The 23,389-nt window shown below is 45.8% G+C and overlaps 1 protein-coding gene across 2 annotated transcripts in view; it reads right to left on the bottom strand.

Annotated features, from left to right (window-relative positions):
- Cadm3 (cell adhesion molecule 3) overlaps positions 1 to 22,699 on the bottom strand; it is a 30,609-nt gene extending 7,910 nt beyond the window's left edge. Inside the window, exons 1-6 of one of the 2 annotated variants that reach the window (XM_005078185.3) lie at positions 22,454 to 22,699; positions 4,635 to 4,736; positions 2,066 to 2,206; positions 1,392 to 1,544; positions 583 to 720; positions 52 to 222 (exon numbers count right to left, since the gene is read on the bottom strand). In XM_005078185.3, the coding sequence (XP_005078242.1) occupies positions 52 to 222; positions 583 to 720; positions 1,392 to 1,544; positions 2,066 to 2,206; positions 4,635 to 4,736; positions 22,454 to 22,535 (787 nt within the window). In that variant the 5' untranslated portion in view covers positions 22,536 to 22,699. The remainder of the gene's footprint in view (positions 1 to 51; positions 223 to 582; positions 721 to 1,391; positions 1,545 to 2,065; positions 2,207 to 4,634; positions 4,737 to 22,453) is intronic. The other variant, XM_005078186.3, reaches the window with a different exon arrangement.
- Positions 22,700 to 23,389: the final 690 nt, after the last annotated feature.

Below are 23,389 nucleotides of genomic sequence, written 5' to 3'. Positions count from 1 at the left end.
TCACTCCCTACCTCACACCCGGTCCTTCTCACCCCAAAGCCCATGACATACATAAAACCTCAATGCGCTGAGAGGTGGATCTGTCAGCTCCCTTTAGAGATTCATGGTTCACAGAGCACACGATGCTTGCTCCATCATCCTCCCGGGTAACCTGGAATGACACTGAGCTGCTCACAGTGAAGGTCTTTCCGTTGGGATCTTCCTGGACTCGTGTTTGGTCTCCTGAAATGCAGAAACAGACAGACAGACAGACAGACAGACAGACAGACAGACAGACAGACAGACAGACACACACACACACACAAGACACACAGTCAGTATATATAGACAGCCTGTATATTAACATATAGATACTATCTAGGCCTCACAGATTCTGAGTCTATCTTGAACAAAGAAAATGTCTGAAATGGATGTGAATGTATAAATAGAATGTAGACCCTGACACACACACACATGTCTACAATGCATCTGCCGTTCACTTTCTTCATCTCCACTTTTTCTTACGTGCCATGTGTAGACATATCTCTCATACCCGCTTCCCTGCACCACCTCATCCCTGTAAACCCGGTGGGAGCTACTCACCGTGGAGCTCTTTGTCACCTTTCCTCCAGGTGAGCTGGGCTGCAGGTTTGCTCCCAGAAGACTGACAGTTTAGAGTGGCTGTCTCCTTTTCCCGCAAGGATGACTTATAACCAGTGATTATGGGTTTCTGTGGGATTCCTGCCATGGAGAGGGGAATGACCAGGATAGGAAGGAGAGGCACCATGAAGTCACACTACAATCTCTCCCTGAAGATATGGCCTCTATAAGGGGCAGGATATCTGAGCTCTACTTTGGTTTACAAAGATGGGTGGAAGCATAGAGTCAAGGTTCTTGGATCTACTTCCTGAGGACAAGATGGGAAGACTAAGGGGGGGGGGAGTGTGAGAGTGTAGGAGAAGTGGGGGTGTGGTGCCTAAACCCTGATAGTGATTGGATACTCCAGAGTCCAGCTAGGTGGCCATACACATAGTGGAAGGCTCAGGGGAGTCGAGATGGGAATTAGAATACAGGGTGAAGATAATTATATTCAAGCAACTGAAGAACTCTTAGAAATTAGGATTAGATATTTTATAAAGATCTTGTGTTTCCACATATAATTTCTGGAGTGAAGTGAAATGACCATTCTTTGCTATAAATCATGAAGTTTATGCTTAAAGAGATTTGCTGCAGATCAAATAGTAAGTACAGCAGATCAGAACTCCGTTTTCCTTGTATTTAAAGGGAAATGTGCAGAACTTTTCTGATATTATTGGAGGATTGCCTGGTTCTGGGATGCTTTGGGGACCAACTGAGGGAGATTTGTTTGCAAAGCAGCATGCTGTGGAGACACAGGGGTTTGGGAGCCTCACCGAGCACAGTGACAAGGGACTTGGCGGTTCGCACAGGCATAGTGAAGATGGAGCATGTGTACTCGCCCTCGTCTGCCAGCGCCACGTTGCTGATGCTGATACTGAGCTCGTGGGGAGTGGAGCTAACCAGCTGAATCCGATTATCTCGAAGGGCTGGGGAAATCAGAATTGAGAGTCAGGATGCTACAAGTACCTTGCATATTCACCTTCCATTCCTGGGCTACCATCATTGAGGGGACAGAATGAGCATAGTGGTGTGGGTGGAGGGCAAATAAATAAATAAATAAATACTACCAAATTAGGACAGAATCATTCAGTGACTTTCATGGGTCACTGCACATAGTATCTTAATAGGCCAGTATTACAGTCTGCATCCTGTGTAATTACTTAGGGAATGCCCGGGGCCACCTGATATCAGTTCTCATAAGGGTTTCTTTGGGGTGACAGCATTCCAGGACCTTATAAGATTTTTAGACTATGCATAGCTAAGGTCAAAGCTGTCGTGCTGATTCTTCTCTGTATACAACCTAGGAGTCCATAGTTTATTGTTTTTTCCAGTACCATACCTTGTGTTGCTCAGGCTCTGGACTACAAAGACAATTCCCCTCAGCCTCTGCTGTCCCTTTCTCCTAGCCCATGATTCCCATGAAGAAAGGTCACTCATGAGGTAATACCTCTCTTCTCCCCAAAGTACAGAGTCTGCTGGGCAGGGTTAGACCACTGCAGGGACGAGTCCTCATGGTCTTTCACTTGGCACTTGAGCACCACGGTGCCACCAGCCACCACTGTTTCATCAGATGTCCAGGGCTGGCTATCTGCAGGGATAGAGGACATTTAGCTTCATGAGGAGCCCTGAGGATGTCTACCCATTACTGGGCCACAGTTCACCTCATCTAATTCAAGCTACCCAAGGCTCTGGTCTCTGTATACTCTTGAGGCTTCATGAGTGAAGGGATAGAGAGGTGGTTGTGGCAGTAGACACAGGAGACAGACCTGACCTTCTCTCACTTTGGATGCACAGAAAGTATCATCACTTGTTGAAAGTTGGATGAACAGACAGGGTCACAAACACTAAAATAATAAAGGCACCCAGATCTCAACATACTACTCTACATGTGTCTTTTTAGGTATGGTTCTACCATTCATCATTGGGAACACACATACATATCTGGCATCCCATGTTTTGCCTTCCTGTCACCACCTATTGTGGGGCAAAACCATTAGAAACAATTATAACTGATAATCAAAAACTGAAATGGGGGAAAAGTCTAAACCAGTTCTTGGTGTGTACATTCATCTATATAAGAAAACCAAACAAAAAATAGAAATTAAAAACAGAAACCTCAATACAACCATCAAATCCATCACTGGATTTTACTATTATTATTAGTTGTTGCAGCTGCTGTTGAGACAAGGTCTTACTATGCAGTCCTGGCTGGCCTGGTACTATGTATTCAAAATGGTATTAAATTTACCAAAGTCCTTCTGCCCCTGCTTTCTAAATGTTGGGATTATAGACATGTACAACCACATCCAACTATTTCTTCTCTTTCCTGGTAAGTCTTCCTGTCTCCCCAAATATAAACCCAATTCACTACCCTGATGTCATTTAAAGAGTAGAAGACTGAAGTTTTCTCCTCAGTGTGCTGAAGGCATATTTTCTAACTCCATGGAGAAATCAAACAAAACACAAGCTCCTTGCCTAGCATTCAGGAAGCCCTAGACTGTATCCCCAGCACCACAATGACTGGTTGTGATGGAATACATAAGTTATCCCGTTACTCAGGAAGTAGAGACAGATGGAGAAAAAGTTGTAAGTTGTCCTTGGCTATATACTGAGTTTGAGGCCAACTTGGACTGCATACACCCTGTATCAAAAATAAGACACACATACTACACACACACACACACACACACACACACACATACACACACACATGTGCACAGGCACACGCAGAAAGAGAGAGAGAGGAAAAAGGATGGAAGGAAAAAGGAAGGAAGGAAGGGAGGAAGAGGGAGGTAGAAATCCAGATATCTTTTGGATAAATCCATTGAAAGCCCAATGAACCTGCTCCTCAGGCCTAGCTGTAAACCTCTCCAATGCTGACATCTGTTTGCCACACCAGGCATTGGACTAAGTTCCCACAGCATGGATTCTGATTCCTAATATTGATTGCCTCATCTTCAGAATCGCTTTTAGTGACCCAACAGCAGTGACCTCCTCAGAACTAATCTAAAATAATCATCTCCCTTCTCTGCTTCAGGAACATCTAAAAATCTGCTTTATGTCACAGAATTCTTCAACCAGCAATATGCGTGGCTCATCAGGAAACATGCTTACCACACTCTCCCCAGAGCACTGTAAATACAATCAGATGCTCCCTTCGACACAGACTGGCCCCCACCTGCCTGTTTCTCTCTTACTTTTCCAGTCACCTGACTTGCATCACCCTGAGTGATCTTAGCACAGAGAAGGTCCTAAGGAGGGAAGGCAGGCGGGAAGTTATGCCAAGCAAGACACACCATTAAGGACTGATAGTTTCTGAACTGGAGTACGAAGCCTGATGGTTAGTACTGACTGGGGTTGTAAAAGCTGGAATTGAGGGAGCTCAGTGACACCAGGAAGCCAAAATTCCCTCATCTCATAGGCACAGGCAGTAAGGCAACAGAGGTGAAGGGACTCCCAAGATCAGTCCACTAGTTCTCAGCATTGTAACTCTGTTCTATCCTCAACACAGAGCTGTTGTCATTGGAGTTCCTCCTAAAGTGATCCTGTGAAAGGAGACTTAAGACTATGATTGGATTTGGAGATTATTGTGTGGCTGCTGAGTAAATTTGGAAGTGAAATTTTCTCAGAATGTCTCAATGGAAGGTGTCTGAGGCCCTTCATTTGCAATAGACACATATTGATTTCTAACCTCTAATCCCTCTGTCCTTGTCTCCCTTGAAGAACTAATCTTTGACAATGCCTCCACAGGACCTCTTTGTTTGCTCTGGAGGCTTCTTATTTTTGGAAAGAGGTGTAGGGTTGCAGAGGTCTTTGCATCAGAGTGAGGGAGGGAGTTGGTGCATGGGAATGTGGTGGTGGTGGTGCAAAATTAAGAACTAGATGCCAAATGGGAAGGAAAGCCGTGTGGCGATGAGTGGAGTGAGGATGTGGGGCGGAGCACCACGGGTGGGAGGTGACAGTGAGGATGAGTGAGATGTCTGAACAACATTGAGATGAAGGGCCTGGTATCTCACCTTGACTGGCCAGCATGTCAGGGCTGCTCCAGACTGTGGAGCTGAGGGCCTCGTCCAGTGGAGCCAGAGTTCCCAGCTCCAAATCCTGCTCCTGCCAGTAGCCTGGGGAGAGAACCTGCATCAAGGATGAACCCTGTGCACACTACTATAGCTTGTGTCTACACTTCCATTGTGGGTGTGTGGGAGGGGCTAGGCTTCACCAACATACCTAAGAGAAAGTGAGACATTAGCAAGAGTTCTGAAAAAGGACAAGTCTCTCCTCTGATAGGCCATTTAAAGGTGGATGATAACATTTTCATCTATCAATCACATAGCTTTGGAGTCAGAGAACTTGGAGGCCATTCAGCCCAGTTTTCCCACTTCACAAATGAGGACAAAGAAGTCCCCAAAAGACTGAGAGGGGTTACTACTGAAAAATGGAAAACTGAAAACAAAACAAAGCACTATACACTCTATATCCAGGATTCTTTTTGTTGTACCATATTGTCTATTAACACAGCATCAGCCTTAAACATTAGAGCATATTTTCACATTTGATCCTTTCCCTTAACCTATAAAAAGTGCTGGCACCGCCATTCCTGTTTTGACGAGTGTAAGCAGACTTGCCCAGAGTCTTGCAAATTGTGGAGAGACTAGAAATGAAATGCCTGGTTTCAAATCCCGTGGTCTTTGTTCCAAGGTGAGACATCCTCCTCACTCAAGAAAGACCGAAGTTGGGGCTAGAAGTTGTACTACAGCTTCCGAAGTCTCACCTTCCGGTGCTCAGATTCTAAGTCTTCGTACTAGGTTCCCAGGGTTCTGCCTCACTGAGTCTGCACCTTACTTTGACGCAAGTAAACCTTGTTACCCGGGCAATCGTCACCACCTCTCTTAGGACTACATCGCTGTTATACTCTCTTGTGAACTACAGTGGTGTCTGAGGTTCAGGGCTCCAACCCGAACAGAATGAGCAGAGGGACAAAGAAATCGGCTAAGCACCTTTTCAAGATCTCCCGCCACGGAGCCCTAGAGTGGCCAATCACATCGCAAATATCCAGTGAGCTCATCAGCTGCTGAGCAGACACTGGAGCTGCTTCTCTTCCTGGGACAGCAGTACCGAGAGAAGTTTGTCAATCCTCCCGACGGGAGCCACCGCCTGGGGGGGGAGGATAAGAGGGTGGAGGTGGGGCTAAGACAGGGCAGGTGGGTGGGTCAAAACTGAAAAAAAAAATGCGCTATGGACTTCTCCGGAGAAGAAAGGAGACAGGAGTAGGGAGAGAAAGGGTTAATCAGAAGAAAAAGAAAGCAAGTCGGTGAGCAGAGAAGAGAGAGAAGAAGAGGGTGAGGAAGGAAGGAAGAAAGAGGGGAGGGGGGAAGGAGGAAGGGAGGGTCCTAGCATCAGATAAAGCTCTAGAAGAGAGCTTCTGGGGTTGGCTGGCCGCAGTGTAAACAGTTCCCCTTCCCACTGCTCCTGCCCTGGGTCTCCCAGAAGACTTTCGAATTTACTTTGTTCTGAGTGAGAGATGAGGCACATCTCTAATAGGAAAAGGAGTGGGAGAGGGGCAGAAGAAGACTTGATGAAGAGAGGCCAGGATGAGAGAAAAAGGAGGGCAGGACTCTCGATTTCAGGAGAGACAGACAGTCCTGGGTGCAGAGCCCTCCTCCTGGGGGCGCTTTGTGTGGACACCACGATGGAGACCACTGGACATCGGTGAGTATTTCATGTTATTTTTCAGGTTATACATTTTGGGGTGCGCTGTGTCAACATCAAGCAGAGAACAGGATTGGTTTGTACTAAGGCATGGGGTGCTTGAGGGACAGGGAGGAGCAGGGTAAGCGGTCTATGGTCCCTCATAGGGCATTGGTAACCCAGCACACAATCTAAGAGCCACACTACACAGGCTTTCACTCAGATGGATTGACAAAACAGCCTTGTGTGGGACTTTCAGTTTGCAGAGTGGATTTTCACCCACGATTTCATTTAATCTCGAAACAATTGCTATTGGTAGGCAGCCAGATATGATCACTTTTAAAGTTGACATCCAAAGAGGTTCCTTGGCTCACCTAAAGGAACAACAAAGAGCACAATTCTCAAGAACCCTTTCTACCCTTTGTGGGGTTCTCAGCTTACAATGGCACGTTTACCAGAACATATGCACACTGTACTGTGATGTGTTTGGTTACCAGGGTCTGCGTCTAAACTCTGAGCTGGTTAAGGGCAGAAAAGTTAACCGTTTTCACCTACGTTTGTTTCTTTAACACTTCCATCCTAGTGAGTTCTAGGTGCATGTGACTAGCCTGGTGATTTGCCCCTGGGTACCAGGCTGTCTGCAATGCTAGCCAGGCGCGGCCAGCTTCTGGTCTCCACTCTTCTGCTTCTTACACCTGTGCTTTTGTCTGGATCTTCCTCAGTGACTTCCCTCCTTGCTCATCCTTGTCTGGCATCTCCCCATTCCCACTTCTGCATGTTGCTTTTTTTTCTGCATAGGATAAATAAGTAAAATGGTGATGTACATCATTTAAACACAGCCGAACTGTTCAGAGACAGAAAGCAACAAATAACCTTCAATAAATGACGTGTTTGGGATGTGCATGATTTATTGCCTCTGTACATTTGCAGAGAATTCACTTTGGTTTGTAGTATTTTAGGAAACCGCTTAAGATGCGACTGGGGCATTGCTTTCCCTTCTATGGGGTATGTATGACATATCTCCTAATCCTGAAATGTCCTTATGATCTTATATCTCTAGTCTTGGGGATTCCATTAATATGTCTGAAAGTTACCCAATTTTATGAAATTGTTGGTTGCTAGTCATACTTTCTGAATGCCATTCCTACAGGAGCAGGTGAGTGATTGTAATGCTATCATCAGGAGCATGGATAAGTAGCACAAATTATAAGCCGCTTTATGAAAAGCTTGAGCTATCTTTGGATTAAAATTGTGCCAGTCATTTATGACATCACCATGATTTCCCTCAAAATGTTTGGACAGAAAAGGGAAGAAACTGAGGAGTATTCTAAAGGGGACATAAGGACTTGCAAGTGGATTAGTAAGGATTCTATGCATGGACCTTGGAAGAAGGTGCTGGCACCCAGCCACTGGTGAAGAACACCCTTCCTACTAGGGGAGAGCCATGAAGGAAAGATCCAGTCTTGACCATATGAGTTGGGAGTGTCAGTCTTACTAGTCATATTGTTATCTGTTTGCACACCTTCTCTGACTTTGCATTTTGTTCTCTCTCTCTTTCTCTTTGTCTCTCTGTATGTGTGAGTGTGTGAGACAGAGACAGAGAGAGACAGAGAGAGAGAGAGAGAGAGAGAGAGAGAGAGAGAGAGAGAGAGAGGGAGGGAGGGAGGGAGGGAGGGAGGGAGGGAGGGAGTTGTATGTGCGTTTGTGGGTTCATGAGTATGTTCCTAAATGTACATTCAGCTGTGCGCTTTCTTCACTCATTCTCCAGCTTATATGTTAAAAATTAATTTGGGGGGGGACATACCATAGTGTCTGTGTCGAAGCTGGAGGAGTACCCATAGGAGTCAACTACCTTGTTCCACCATAGGGGTCATGGAATTGAACTCGGATTGTCAGTCTTGGCAGTAAGCTTATTTGCCAACTTTACCAACTTACTTGCTCTTTACCTGTTTTTTCTATAAAGGTGTGCACCTGCCACCCCAAGCCACTGGTGCCGGGTGTCCAAATGCATATCACTTTGTCAGGCTTTTTCCATGAGTGCTGGAAGTCTGAATTCAGGTCCATAGCAAGTACTTTTTATCCAGTCATATGCCCACCTGACTTTACATTTTCTGTAGATGATACCCAGATTGGTTAGTCTTGCCTTCCAGGTTCTGTACAGTCTGATGTCAACCCACCTGTAAACTTTGTCTTTTCTCCATTTCATTAATCCCACATTCTAGACATAGGAGCTCTTTAGAATTCCATTTAGAACATTTGCCATCCTGGGTCCATTCCTTTTTCTATAATAATTTGGTTCTAAAGCTGTTCTCCCATCTTCACAGGTCTTAACTCTAGCCTTTAAGCCTACTTTGTGTAGCTCTCCTTTCAAGAATGCTTCCTTGGTGGCCTATTTGGGAATTCTTCCCCATATCTCTGAGTTTCATTGCTTTCCCTTCCTTCCTTACGCGATTCAGTGCCTTTGACCTTGCACTGCAAATTGGGTTTCTTCCTAAATCATAAATATCCTACAAGAACAGTTGATTCATCTTAGTATCAATACTGACCGTAACATAGCATATCGCACAGAGAAGGTGCTCAATAAATATTTAATTTATTAAATGAATCAGATGCTGAGTATCTTCTGATATGAGAACAGAGCTCAAAATCTGTTACTGCAGAGAAAATACCAAATCCAAAAGCACAGAAAGAAGTAGACTAAGAAAAGCATGGAGTGCCAAGGCATGAACATCCAGGTATCTACAAGACAGGACTTGATATGAAAAAAATAACAACAGCCCCCCCAAAGAACCCAGTTTTAATCTCAGGATTTAAGTTTAAAGAGGTTGATAGGCACAAGTCCAGGCAACTAGGGAATTATGTGATGCATCTAGTAAGGGTGAGGATGTGACAAGCTTTAATCGTAGGTCTTTCTAGCTATGAAGCCCTAACTTTCTGCCTCTTCCCACCGGCCTCAGGAGGCAGAAGCAGGTGTTTTGTGTGTGTGGTGGTGGGTTATAGATAGGTGAGGGAAGACTTTCTTTCTTACATTTCTGGCCAGGGATGGCTTGCCTAAACGACATTCACAACGCTCACCTGCAGAATGATAAAAATCAAAGAGTAGCAGGCTAGAGCAGGTGCTTGTGGTGATGGTGGTGTTGTGATTGGCATCCAGTGAGTTATGCTTTTAACTGGATTTTATAATGTGCCTTCACTCCGTACTTTGGGATCTATTTTGTCTACCCCTAATTGTCATACAATGTGGGACTCTTTGGTTAATCAAACAACAGATGTGTTTATTTAAAACTTTTGATAAAAATCTCTTTGTTTTCATCACTTTCTAGCACCTATGCTAGAAACCTTTTTAATGAAAAGGTTATCGCATGGCTCTCAATCATTTTGAGTGCTTCTTAGTTCTTGCTTTATTTACCCATGGGTTCTGATAGACTTAGACTTCTCGGCATTTTAAAGGGAAAGTAATCCTTTCCCCTATAGTGGTTTCTTTCTGATTGATTGCTCATACTGGGAGTAGCAGAGGCAGGAACTCTAGACTTAATAATGTGTCTCTTCAAAGCATACATTGGCACCAATGACTCAGTTTTTCACTGCAAGCACAGGACCTCACACATAGTAAGGGCTCAATAAATATTTATTGAATAAATAAGTGAGTTACTCAAATGAATAAAAATGTATTATGTCTGCAATTTAAGTGACTGGTAGGGAAGGCTATGAGAGTACTCCAGCATCACCCTTGACTGTTTGGTTTATGTATCTTCCCTGCCTTGTTTGCACTGGAGACCTGGAATGCATTGGCAGAGCTATTAACAGTGTCATAGGTGCACATCTGGGATGGTGGGGCAAAGGGAGGAGCTTGGGGCTTGCATGACTGTAGCTGGCCTCACTGGTGCTTGTGTCCGGAGCCCCATTTCCCAGGCTCCAGAGAAAAAACAGCTCCCTGAGTAGGAGTTGATGATGATGGTGATGGTGATGATGATGGTGATGAGTCAGCATTTCTCTAACTCCAGAGTTAAAAATAATGTTCAGCCCAGCCTACTTGTTATTCCTCACGACTACCCTGACAGGTGGGTGGAGAAGTGTTATCTCCAAGCGAAAAACATACTGGGGGCTGTGGCCCAGAATACTGACTGTCTTGTAGAATGGAGTATCCACCGTTAGGAGTCTCATTGCTAGGCTCCCAGACTTGACAATCTCACCCAGTTCTGTTGCTTAGTGAGTTGCTATGCACGTGTGGGTCACAGACAGCAGAGAATGGCCATAGCAAAATTAGACATGGAATTTGGCCCCTAGAGGTTTTCTGATCCTCAGAGCCACATTTTTCTTTAAGAGTAAATGTTTGAATGTGCATTTGGAGGAAACTGGACCAGTTCCATCTGAATTCTGACTTAGAAGATAACTCCAAGATTTGGAGGAGTCACTCTGGCTTCACAGAGGACTCTCTTTACAATCAACTTCCCACAGTTGGTCTTTGGCAGCCAGGATTGTGCCAGAGTTACCAAAGTCATCCCTCAGTTTCTAAACTAGAACTTTGACGACTACCACTGTATTTTCTTCATGCTCTGCATTCCTGCCTCGCGTTGCCAATTACATTAGATTCTGGTTCACTAATACCTGGACCTTACGGCACAGTCAGAGGGAGGTTATTCTGGTTTCTAGACACGTCTATCTTTTCAGGTGTGTTTCCTTCTTTTTCCATTGGGATGAAATTTTGTACACAGAGAGATCAGGAAGTTCTCAAGGATGGCCGTTTCCCCCTTCCTTCTAACTTAGGTGTGCTTTACTTCTTATCACTTCTGAACCTGGGAGAGCCCAGCTACTGCTCTCTGGTCTTAGCCTCCCTGTCCCTTGCTGATCTCTTTGTCACTGGATTTGCTCCTTCTTGGTCCTCCCTCTCTTATTTCTGTTGCTGTTTTCTTTCTTCCTGGAGTCTTGTTTGTCAAGCACCCTCTTGGGCCTAAAGTCATTACTCTCTCCCAGCTTGATTTGATTCTCCTAAGAGGCAGAGGAGTAAGTGGAAACAGATGGGGGAGGGTAGATTTCCACTGCTCCCTCCCCCCAGGAACTTCCTATCTTGCTAACTAACCCCTTCCTTTGGGGGAAAGCCTGAATCAGGGACTAAAGAGTTGAGAATTGTGCCGTTTTCACACTATTAGAAAAGCCTAAGATTAGAGCTACTCAGTTTGCATTCCAACAGGTTTTATAATGCATTTCACTGACATCTTTTGGTGCCATCCTCAACAGGTTGAAAACATAAATTTTTCCAGGTGAGAGGAGAAGTAGCCTCAGGATTGTTGGCTAGTTTGTCTAGGGTAGGTGTGAGGATGGGGTTAAAATGAAAACTTATCTTGGTGTTAATATTCTTTTCTCACTAAAATTAAAAGTAAATAAAGTTAGCCATTCAAGAATATTTTTTCATGTGCAAGTGTTTCAAAACCTATCAAATTTTAAGATGTCGTGAAGGAGTGTGTGTGTGTGTGTGTGTGTGTGTGTGAGCACATATGTGTGCATGTGTGCACTTCTGTGTTTCTTAAGCCCTATAGCCAGATTCCATATTCCATCAGTATTTTCTACTGACCCCTAATGGTCAGCACTGGTTACTGTTAAAGGCATTGACTATCAGACAGAATGGGAAAAATTCCTTTCTGACTCTGGCATTTAGAATGGCACCAGAGTGCAATGACTTTTCTCCTCTTTTTGTTATAACTAACTCACCCAACACGGTTTCTCCTCCACAATTTTCACAAGTATAGACTTTCAGAGCTGACACAGTCCTGCATAGCAGTCAGTCCAATACTGTTGTGTATGTGTGCATGCGAGCATGAATGTTTGCAAACTGCTGAACCACATCCCCAAGTCCAGCTGCTCATTTTAACAACGAGGAACTGAAATTCCAAGAAGTATCAGAATTCAAAGGATTCCCACAGGCTGTTAGTGGGCACTATGGTTATAACTCTGGTCTTTTGTACTTACTATCACATCATAGGAGTCCTTGTGGGATAGCTAATTCAGAGCTTCCGTTGCCACTTAGTGTGACTTTTCTATCTGGTGATATCTCTTTCTTATCCCACATATGGGAAGGACCCTAAAGCTCGAGGGAAGTTAAGTCTACTTACTATCAGACAGTTTGGGAAGTTGGGGTGAGACAAAGGACTCTAATCTGCCGCAGCTTCACAAATGCCAGGACTTACCACAGACTTCAGTTGCCACAAAAGAGGAATTTGAAGGGCAGTAGCCACTGCTGTGCCCCTAGGAGCTAAAAACAGTGGCCATGAGGATAAGACTGTGCATACTGTGTGTGGGTGTGTGCGCGCACACACGTGCACGCTCACGTGTGCTCCTGAATCTACCTTGCACAGCCATGGAAACTTGTACTTCAATGTGAAGTGGAAGAGAGAGGGGATAGACTCTATGGGAGGAAAACAGCAGAGGAGCAGAGGAGCAGAGGTGCATGTCCTATTCTTGAGCAAGAAAGAGAAAATCTGGAGGCAGAAGTGGGCTTGTGGTAGGCTGGGGAGGGATGCTCACAGACTTAGTTAAGATTCTGAGCAGCAGAGACTGGGAAGTGGGTGGCAGAGAAGGAGGTGGGGACAGCTGTTGCTTTGATTTGCTACTGAGTCAGTGTTCTTGGTGCATTAGCGCTGAGAGGGAGCCCTGGGCTGGCCCCCAACCAAAACAAGCCCCTCTGCGGCCAATATTGAGTTGTAACAAGGACAAATTCAGTTGGGAGACAAAAAGGAGGGGCATCTGATCCTAAACAGCTCCTTGGTCACCTTAGCCCCCTTATTCCACAAGTGTGGGTTCCAAACAAACATCTAGCCCTCTGCTGCAGGAGGCTGTGAAGGCAGGAGGGAGCAGAACGCCAGACTGCATCCCTGAGAACCTGTGGAGAACAGGTTCTGTGTAGGTATAGGATGGTACCTGGAATGATGACAGCCTTTTGCAGGGTCTGTTACCTCAGCTCCTCATGCCTTCTCACAGTGGTCTCATTCTTCAGAAATGAGGGCAGGTTTGATGTGGGATGTATATGCTGGTTCAGTAGCCACAAGGTTGGTTTTGTCTGAAGTTTTGGGTGCCCCCTTAACCTGGGCTGGAGAGTTTTGTGACCTTCCTAAAATTTGTTATTTCTTGCACACACACACACACACGCACTAGAACTGAGGAAATATATGCATCCACCATACTTTAGGAAAACATTAGGGCTATTCCAGAGCACAGGTTCAATTCCCAGCACCCACATGGCAGTTCACAACTGTTTGTAACTTCTGTTCCAGGGGATCTGACATCCTCATACAGACATACATGCAGGCAAAACACCAATGTACATAAAATACAAACAAATACATCTTTAAAAAGAGGTAGGAAAGCCATTGGGAAAGGAAACAGAACAGAGTTGAACGTGGAACTCACTAAGGGCATTGGAAGGGTATGAGAAGATAGGAATTGAGACTAAGTGGAAAAACTCAGAAAATCAGGGACATGCAAAGAACAGATTTCCTGATGGTGCAAGATCCCAAGTCAGCTTTCCAACACGTTTCTTCCAACATGCCATTCCTCCTTGATGCCTAGCTATCTGACCTGTCTGTGTGCACATGCAGATTCCCTTTCTTTCAGGGCTCCATCCCATGCATTGCTGTTTCGGTGGGGCTTTAGATCTTTCAGGGTGATGGCTTGGGGTGGAAGGATAACAATGCCGTGGAAGGGCTTAACTTGTTATGAGGCAGGCAGGAAAGCATTCATCTCTGCTGATTCTGATAGTCCTGACTTGTTTTTACTGTTTCCTTTCACTGGATGATCAGAGGCAGGGTATGAGTGACAGGTTCAGGGCAATGGTTAGGAGTGTTACATGAAGAAAAATGTGTTCCGTTCCACACACCCACTCACACTACTCTAGTTTCCCTGATTCCCCGGAGCCTAAATGAGACTTAGTCTCTCTCTCTCTCTCCCTCATTCTTATCACTTGAAAAAGAAAATCTGTATTTTAAAGAGTGCCACATTGTACATGCTAGCCTTACTTTGTGCTTTTCTGGGAGTTTAACTCTTCTATGAGACAGACACATTCTTCCAAATCTACAAATCTCACAGTTTCCAAAATGGCAAAGAATGTTGTTTTGACAGAAAGGCCCCTCCTTCCCTCTTTTTAAACCTTCATTGAGTGTCTCCACTTGATGTGGTTATGTCTCCTATTTGCTGCCCAAGATGCTTGCATTTTCCAACTTGGTCATCCTTTTTCTCTCCTTCAGCAAGTGTCCTTCACCACACTATGATTCTCATTATTCATACGACTGTTTTTATTTTTTTCTGTCACAGACACACCGATTTTATTATGACCCAGATAAAGAGCCCCCTAAGCATGCTCATTTTAATCAGAACCCCTTACTTCCAGAAAACCATATGGCTTAACCTCAGAGCTTCCCCCCAAAGCAGAATTTAGTCTCTTTCTTCTGCTCAAACTCCCCAGGAAAGGGCCAGAATCCTCTCCTCCCCAGGGCTGTGGCTCAGTCCATCTGTCACTGACATTGGACTCCAGGGCTTGGAAACCTGAAAAGACTTGGCATTAACAGCAGTTGAGGATAAATGAAAATATGGGAGACTCAAGGGCTTAGTGGTGCTGTGTTTTATATTTGTGTAAGATTATAAGGTGCAAGTTGGAGGGGGAACCTATACTATTCTTGGGGAAATCTCACTATTAGGAAGTGTAAGAACTAGTGAGTACCACTGTCCCACTACAATTTTGTATTTGTCGAGTGACAAATGGTTGGGAGCAGATGGTAAAACTGGCCCTTGATTTTATAATGGAAGAACTTGGCCTCGGGTTCTTTAAAGGATGGGCATGACTCTAAGTTCCATGTTGCCTGTCACTGATGTACTCAGAGCTTTCCTGCATTTCTAAAGGACATCAAATATTTAAGCCAGAGGCTCCATAAACAAACTCGTATTTAGGAGCTTTTTAACCTGCGTGAAGCTTTGACTGGAAAGCAAAGGGCCAAGGTATAGAAGATAAATAAACAAGCACATGAAAGAAAGTCCTGCCTGTTCTGAGTATCACCTGATACTTAAAGTACTAGTACTTCATCCTACTTTGCTAACACTTGACACAATTTTGGAGACGAAGAAGAGAGACAGGTAGTGGTCAACTTACAGATGAATGTCTGTGACACAGACATCTGTCACATTTTCTTTTCCCTGGAGCAAGGTGATACTCATGACCTTCTTGACCCTGAACTAAAGTAAATGAGCTAAAGGTGTTTATAATTAGCAATCAATATACAATTAGTACAAGTCTAGCTGGGGAAGGGAAAAATAAGTCTTTAGCAAATGCAATATATATATATATATATATATCTGGACACCTTCCCAGATGTAAGGTTTCACACAGGGATGAAGGACATTCTGGAAAACATTAGAATAAAATGTCTGCATTTGAATTCTTCTTGAAACTGGTCTGTTCTTCACTAGAGCAGAGTGCTCAGGGAAATGAGTGGATGCAAGTGTTGCTGTAACCCCAGCCCTGTCTTCCAGAAGGCTCCCTCATAGAGATAAATCACTTACAGTATCTGCCCTTGATGAATGAAGCTTCCTTTTGCTTCAAGTAAGGAAGTGGAAACATGCTGGAAATTCATTCAGGTATGTTGCTTCCTAGACACTTCTCTAGGTCATTCGTGTGTATAAACAAACTCCCGAATAGAAATTGACATGGGAAGAGGAGCTTGCCCTGGTGTGATATAATTTGATGAATATGCTGCCTAGGTGGGTGGCACTTGATGTCATCAGATGATTATTGACAGATATAAGGGAGAGTCCATCTTAAAGATACAGCTATTGAGATTTGGCCAAGGACATGAACCCAGTATGGGACATTAATGTTTAAGGCCATTCTATCTGTAAAAGATGCCTATGAAAATGGGAGAAATGAGTTGGGATTCTGATATTTATTTCCTATGTCTCTCATATGTTGGAGTTCTCTATTATTGAGTTTTTTCCACGCTGTTACATATCTTGTTTGCATTGCTGAGAAGGAAAGCAAGCATTAAATAGTAGGACAGATAGAGCTGACATAAGATTCAAGGAGCTCTTGAGTGCTATTGAGTGAGGAGGACTCATCCTATACTCCACATCTGTGGAGTATATAGGATTATTATACAGGACCAATGCCATCTCGATCTAAAACATAACAGCTACAGTAAAACTTGCAGTTATTTCAAGGCCATCTGAGGACACTGTAGACCCAAGTTTCCTGAACATCTCTAACCTGAGAATTACTTTTCTGTCTCTTTCCTAGAGTTGATTAGTCATGAGGACTCACAATATCTCTGTAACAGGGTTTGGACTCTCTTTTAAAATATCAGGGCCACAAGTGTTTCTGACAGGGGTGGGTGGGGTAGGGGGTAGGGGGAGTTCAGCCAGTTCTGAGGACTACATCGCAAGAACAGATTATCAAGCAAAAGGTAGAGCAGGACCATGGAGAGCAACAAGAAGTGCCTGGAGTGTCACCATGAGGGGCCAGTACCATGGAGAGCTCAAAGCACAGGTAGTTTATTTGAAAGAGGACTTGGGACACTGGCATCACAAGTTAAGCTAGCAGGCTCCAGTTGCCCACAGAACTTAACACCAGATTTCTGTAAGGATCATGCTTCTTTTCTGAAGGACTTTGTTTGAGTCTGTTGTATTGAGTCAGAAGATTTCAAGGACTACCACTAGACTTAGTTTGTGATCATTAGCCAGATTATCTAAGTGTTAGTGCTGATGAAGAGGTTTTAGTTTGTTACAAGTTACTAAAAATATAGTTAGGACTGTTGTCTAATGAAGGAATAACATACAGTTCCCGTGACCCACTACCTCCTAAAACACTAGGATACAAGGAAGCCAAAATGTGTATAATTACCAGATAGGTTATATGGTATACACAAGTGTTCTGACAATCTCCCAATTTTCTATGAGTAGCAAATATATGATGATACAAGGAGAAGAGGTACAATATCAGGCCTTTTAAGATGAGTGGTGTCTGCTGGGCAAGGTGGCACACATCTTTAATCCCAGCATTCAGGAGACAGAGGCAGGCAGATCTCTGTGAGTTCAAGACCAGCCTGGTCTACAAAGCAAGGTCCAGGACAGCCAGAACTGTTACACAGAGAAACCCTGTCTCAAAAAAAAAAAAAACAATCCCCCCACAAAAAAAGAGTGGTGTCACCAGGGCTTAAAAACCCTTTGTTTTATTGGAGAAATTTACTCACTGGCTTTTATACTTAAGGAAATTTTGATAAATTGATAAGTGAGTCTTTAATACTTGCTAATTGAATGAATGATGAGTATGTAGCTTTAATGGGCCACTATATGTAGAAAAATATCTCAGTAGTTGTATGTGTTGTATTCCTGAGAGGCTGTTTTTTCAGGATTAGAATGGAGGGACATCCCTGTCACATGCTACAATGCTAGTTTGGGATTTTGCTTGCATAGTGTAAAAGCCTGAGCACCAGCCACTTCTGACCTTACAGAGAACCATCACCACTGCTGGTCCTGGCAGCACAAATGGATTTTGATATAGAATGTTTATCCTTAGTTTGACTGTGTTTTTAGGGACCTGAATCTCTCTCTCTCTCTCTCTCTCTCTCTCTCTCTCTCTCTCTCTCTCTCTCTCTCTCTCTCTCTCTCTCTCTCTCTCTCTCTCTCCCTCTCTCCTTCCCACCATCTATCTTATAAACATTCCTGAGGGAATTGCTATTCTCACAGCCTATGTGTAGACATCTAGGACATGACCCCATACAGGAAGCAAACTGTTCCATCATATTGGCCTGTAGCCAATGGTTGAACAGGAAGCACTGTACTCTAACATTAAAAATAAAAGAAGATCTTGGGTTAGAGTAGAGATTAGTGGTGGAGAGCTTGTCTAGCATTCATGAGTCTGCATGTTAAAACTCCAAAACTATAGAGAAAAAATTAAAAAAGAAGATTAAATTACTCCAATTTTCTAATACTCTAGATTTTTCATTCAGCAAGAAGCTGACTGCCTCCAGGAGAATCAGGAGCTTAGACTGCCATCCTTAGACGACATTCCTTTACTGAGACTCAGATGACAAAAAAAATGATCGTGGAGCCAGTAGGCAGCTCCACTGGAGTAGGAAACAGTGAAGAATGTGACTAGGCACAGCCCCAAGGGTTTTCTTTCTCTGACAACTGTGAGATTTTTTTCTCTACCACATGACTTAAGAAAAAGCAGCTTTAAACACCATTCTACATATTAGATACAAAAAAGCACAGTGATCAGCAATAGGAAATGCCTAAGTCCAGTCTAAGGGTTCACAGAGCAATGGCATCACATCCCGACTGCTATTTCAACATGACCAGAACACCAAAAAGATGCCATCTGTGGGATTTTATGGCTGCAGAACTGTGAGTCACCCACTTCAAGTAGATACTGAATATCTCCAACATGTCACTCTTGAAACTGGACTAGGTCTTCTTTCCTCATTTGGAAGAGGGAAGAAAGGAAGTCTAAGTGCACTCTGATGGCTCAGCTGACTTTCAGTGGAGGGAAGAGAATGCTGGACTGTAGCAAAAGCCAGGTGTAGCTTAAAGAATACAGAGAAGCCAAGAATGGGGCAAAGACTAAAAATCTTCATTTTGGCAATTCTCCTGTGGTCTGTTTTCCTTTATGAGTGAGAGACCAGGGGCCCAGAGAAAACTGTCAAAACCAACCATGTCACCTAGGACTAGGCTAAACTTATGATACGATGTCTGGCCATAATTGCTGGGTAGTCATTTGACATTCTACATTAGACAAACTGAATGCTCCGTGAATTAACTATGTCATTCCAGTGCCTCTCTGATGGCCTCAACTTCCTCTTCTCAGATTATGTGCAAATATTAAGGGAGAGTATGTCCTTCACAAGAATTAAAGCTGGAACCAAGAAGAGAACAGAAATAAAAACAGACAGAACTCTTACAGCTATAACAAGGAACAGAAACTCAATGGAGCAGATCTGCCAAGCAGATCCGTGGGCAGCACTATAGAGAATGCTGGGCTTCTCCGGCACATTGGGCATGATCTCCACACTGGGCACCTGGCCAGGGGGCTGCAGAATGCATGGCAGTGGACAGAAGGTCATTGGGAAGGAAGAAAAATGCATGTGTGGGACAGTTAAAGGTTAAGTTGCTATAACCTGGGCTAAAGCAAAGCAAGGTTTGTCCATCCACTGGGTTAAATCACTGTACTGAAAATAACTTGGGAATAAAGGGCCGTAAGAAAGCTGGTCACAATATTGAATGTCAAGGTGCTCGCCAGAGACATGACCACAGGATGCATTAAGTTCACAGGCCTTGTGTTTCTCAAACTGGAGCTGTCAATGTCTGAAAATCCTAGTGGAGAAAGACCAGAAGGGAGGGCAGGTGGCAGATTCCTAAGGTTGTGGTCACAGCATTAATGGTCAGGTTCAGATAGAATTTGCTGGCCCTGCCTTGTCTCAGCTTCTCAATCTCTGCTCATCCTTGTGAGTATTAAATATTTATGCTGTACCCAAGGGAGCTTTACACCTCAGCAGTACATGAAGTTTGTTTTTCTCGTTCTCAGTGGAATTAACCTCCCAGTCATAGCACCCTTGACCATCTAAACTTCATCATGTTGGGTTGTTTTGTCCTTAAGTCTTCACAACACATCGTTCCTAGTTTGGGTCAAACTCTATAGGTTAAGTTAAGCATTACCCAGCACTCTGCTCAGGAGCCCCAGGAGAACTCAGGGATGCTAGACCCACCTTCATGATGCTAGACAGAGTAGCCTTCAGGACTGGCATCCATAATCTATGCACTTATTTCCCATCGTTGGGGCTTACCTTATTAGACCCAGAAATCAAGGTACAGAATTAATTTGATAGAGGATACCTGGTAGTTATATTTCAAACATCAGGGTAAATATTGCACTCTCCACAGAGGCTTGCTTGGATTTTTGTTTGAAAAGGGTGTCCTAGCTCTCCCTTTTTTTCTGATCCATTCTCTACAATTCCTTATACAGAAGTTACTTCTTTTCCCTCTTTCCTCTAGGCTTCTTCTCTTACTGTATTTCCAAGCTGAGAAGAGAGCAATTCTTTCTTTGAACTTTAAGCTCAAAAGTGCCTAGGCTCCCAAGTTGAAGATCAAGAAAGAGTTGTCATGCATTGGGTAAAGGGAGGTGTTGTCACTGAACAGGTTTACTCCAGTCTCTACCATTTATGTTCTAAAGGAGAAAAGCCTGAAGCCTACAGACATGATCATTTTCTTTTTCCAGGTGTTAGGTTGGCACTCTTAGTTCCCATTGCCAAGGGATTGTAGTTTGGAACTTGTTTCTTTGATTCTGCTATGAGTATGAGAAAGCCAGGGGTTTCACTAAAAGTTAAGGCCTTATAGGAGACTCATTACTGAGGCACAAACACCCAGTGTCCCAGTTTTGCCTTAGAGTAAGTCCACTGCCCCCCAGGACTGCTCATCTCTGTGAGCAGGGTCACCAGTGCTGTCCTCTGGGGAAGGGGATTCCGTGTACAAGAGAAGAGTCTTCCATCTCTGTGGTGACAGCAGGAACTCCCTTTGGGGAGTTTGGGGAGTACAGAGTGGAAGGAGTCAGCCAACCAACTGTAGAGAGGGGATCCCCAGGGTCCCCACACCAAGGGAAGCTCCTTTGCCAGGATGGAGACAGGGTAAGGGGAGGAGGTCAGGCAAGGTGGAGCTATTATTCCTCCAGCACCCTGGCTCCCAGCCGGCTTTCCTCAGACAAAATTCTCTACATCATCCTCCCCAGTTCCAACCCCTCCCCTCTCCACCCCGCCCCGCCCTGTGCCCATCCCTGCTGGCCACTGGGTCCATCGCCCAGAAACCACCTCCCCTTTCTCCTCCCCTGCGGTTCTTTCTGTTTTTTTCGTTGGCATCTGGCCGGGCATAGCCACCACCCGCCCTCTACTCTCCCCACTTCCCCTTGCTCCGCAGAGGTCCTGTTTCCATCCCCTTTCCCTTCCCCCACCCAGCCCACCTCTGACAGACTCAGAAACAGAGGAGGAGTATGCATTCCTTTAGTCCCTCCACTGCCAGTCCTCCCTCCTCCGGGGACCTGAGGCTCTGAGCTGGGGCACCTTTCTTCTTATTTCTACACAGTTCTCCAAGCCACCCCGTTAACCAGCAGCAGCATTTAAGAAGGCTGAGATGCCCCCACAGCGCTGACCTACATAGCCTGGCCTGGGGCGGGAGGGGCTCTTCCCCAAGTCCCCTCTCCCTTGGCCCCGCCTCCTTTCTTTACCCCCCTCACTCCCTTCCTTCACCTTTGCAAGCCCAAGAAGGGTTGAGTTGCAGACTGGGGCTAGGAGGCTAGTCTGCTACCCCACCCTAAATTTGGAGAAATAGATGTTCAGCCCAGGAAAGCTTTGGGCTTCCCATCGATCCTTCTCCCCAAATATCTTGCTCTCTCCTTTTACTGCCCCGCACCCAAGTATAGGTTTCCTTTCCCAGATTTTGCCACCACTAGGACTAGAGCCAAACTGGAGCCCCCTCCGCCCTGTGTTGTTGTTTTGCTTCAAGGAGAAGCCCCCTCTCTTTTGCCCACGCCCCCCTCGACAGCCTCACCCAGGCCCCCTTCCCTGCCCACTCAGAGCTCCGCGGCGGGTGGGGGACGCGCGGGGGAGCAGAAATGTTTGCATACAGCAGTTTGGGGGATCGTTCTGGCCACCCAACCCCTACAGACATACATACACAAACACCCAACACACGCCCTGACTGAAACAGCGACAAATCTCACTCCGCCCCCAACACACACTGACACAGACATACACACAGACTCTGACACAGAAACGCAGCACCAGACACCAACATAGACGCGCACACCCAGACACACACGGACATCAACACATCCAGACCCCGGCTGCTCAAAATAGACAGCAACCCCCGGAGATCCAGACCCCTGCTGCACACGCAGACACACACAGTTGTCCGTGCACATAGGAGGGTGCACACGCCGGCACACCCCACGGTCCTCAGAGACAGCGATGCTCAGAGACAGACACAAGGGTATTCCAAGAGGCTAGCGACTTGAACCCTAGCTTCCGAACAAAGCCAACAGGCTCCCTGAGCCCGACTCCCATTCCGAACCCCCACCTCGGGGCACTGGTCACCTCCCCTGGCGCCGCCCCCCTCCCTCACTCACCGTCCTGGGAAAGATTGGCCCCGCCGGGCGCCCAGGAGCAGGCGAGGAGCAGGAGCAGGGGCAAGGCGGAAGGGGCCCCCATCGCGCTTCCTGGCCGCCTCCCCGGCTGGGCGCTGGCGAGCCTGGCTCTCCGGGGACTGGGTCCGGGGGCTTGGTAGACGGCGTCGCTGTCCAAAAGGGCGCCCCCGGAGCGGCTTCCAAGCCCGGGGCCGAGGCGGGTACCGGGAGGGAGCCGGCGCTGCTGCAGTCGCCGGGATTAAATAGGGCGCTCGGAGCAAACCATTCGGTTGGAGGTGGAGGGGGGTGGCGGGGGGCTGGGCTGGTGGCGGGGGGGCCTGGATGCCGCATTCCCTACTCCCCCCCTGCCTCCCACACCCCCTCCGCGCTTTTGTGGTGCCTTCCATATTCTCCCCCCGGGAGCTCCTCCAGTACCACTCGGGTGTGGAGCAAAGGGAGGGAGCTGGCACATCAGTGGGACCCCACACGCACCCCTCTTATGCTTAGGGTGGAGAGAGGGGAGGTGGGCAGGGCGGTGGGCCAGCTGGCGGGAGCGTCCACTGCAGGCCTGGGCAAGGGCGTGCCCACTAGCCTGAGATCCTCTGGCCCCGCCTTCTCCTTAGGCAACCGGGATCCCCAAAGCTAGGGCACCCCTATCAGCAGTGTGACCAAGAATACCTCCTCAGGGTACCTACTTACTCAGGCCATTCTCCTAAGCGTTAGCTTCCTTAATCCTTCTTGCAGGAGACCCTCTACTTATCTGTCCAGCAACAATTTGTGGCTCCAGGCAATCTCCTTAGCAAAACAGGGGGCCACAAGACTCAGTTTCTCTCAAGCCTTCTTCAAAGACATCGTCCCAGATCCTAAAGCAAGGAAGTGTCCTGCAAAGTAACTTGGCGCTTCCTTCCTTCATGCACTCCTGTTCCCCATTAGCCCAGC

The sequence above is a fragment of the Mesocricetus auratus genome, unplaced genomic scaffold (genome assembly GCF_017639785.1).
Source record: "Mesocricetus auratus isolate SY011 unplaced genomic scaffold, BCM_Maur_2.0 Super-Scaffold_100676, whole genome shotgun sequence".
Lineage (NCBI taxonomy): Eukaryota > Metazoa > Chordata > Mammalia > Rodentia > Cricetidae > Mesocricetus > Mesocricetus auratus.
This window is presented reverse-complemented; position numbering and strand designations above follow the sequence as displayed.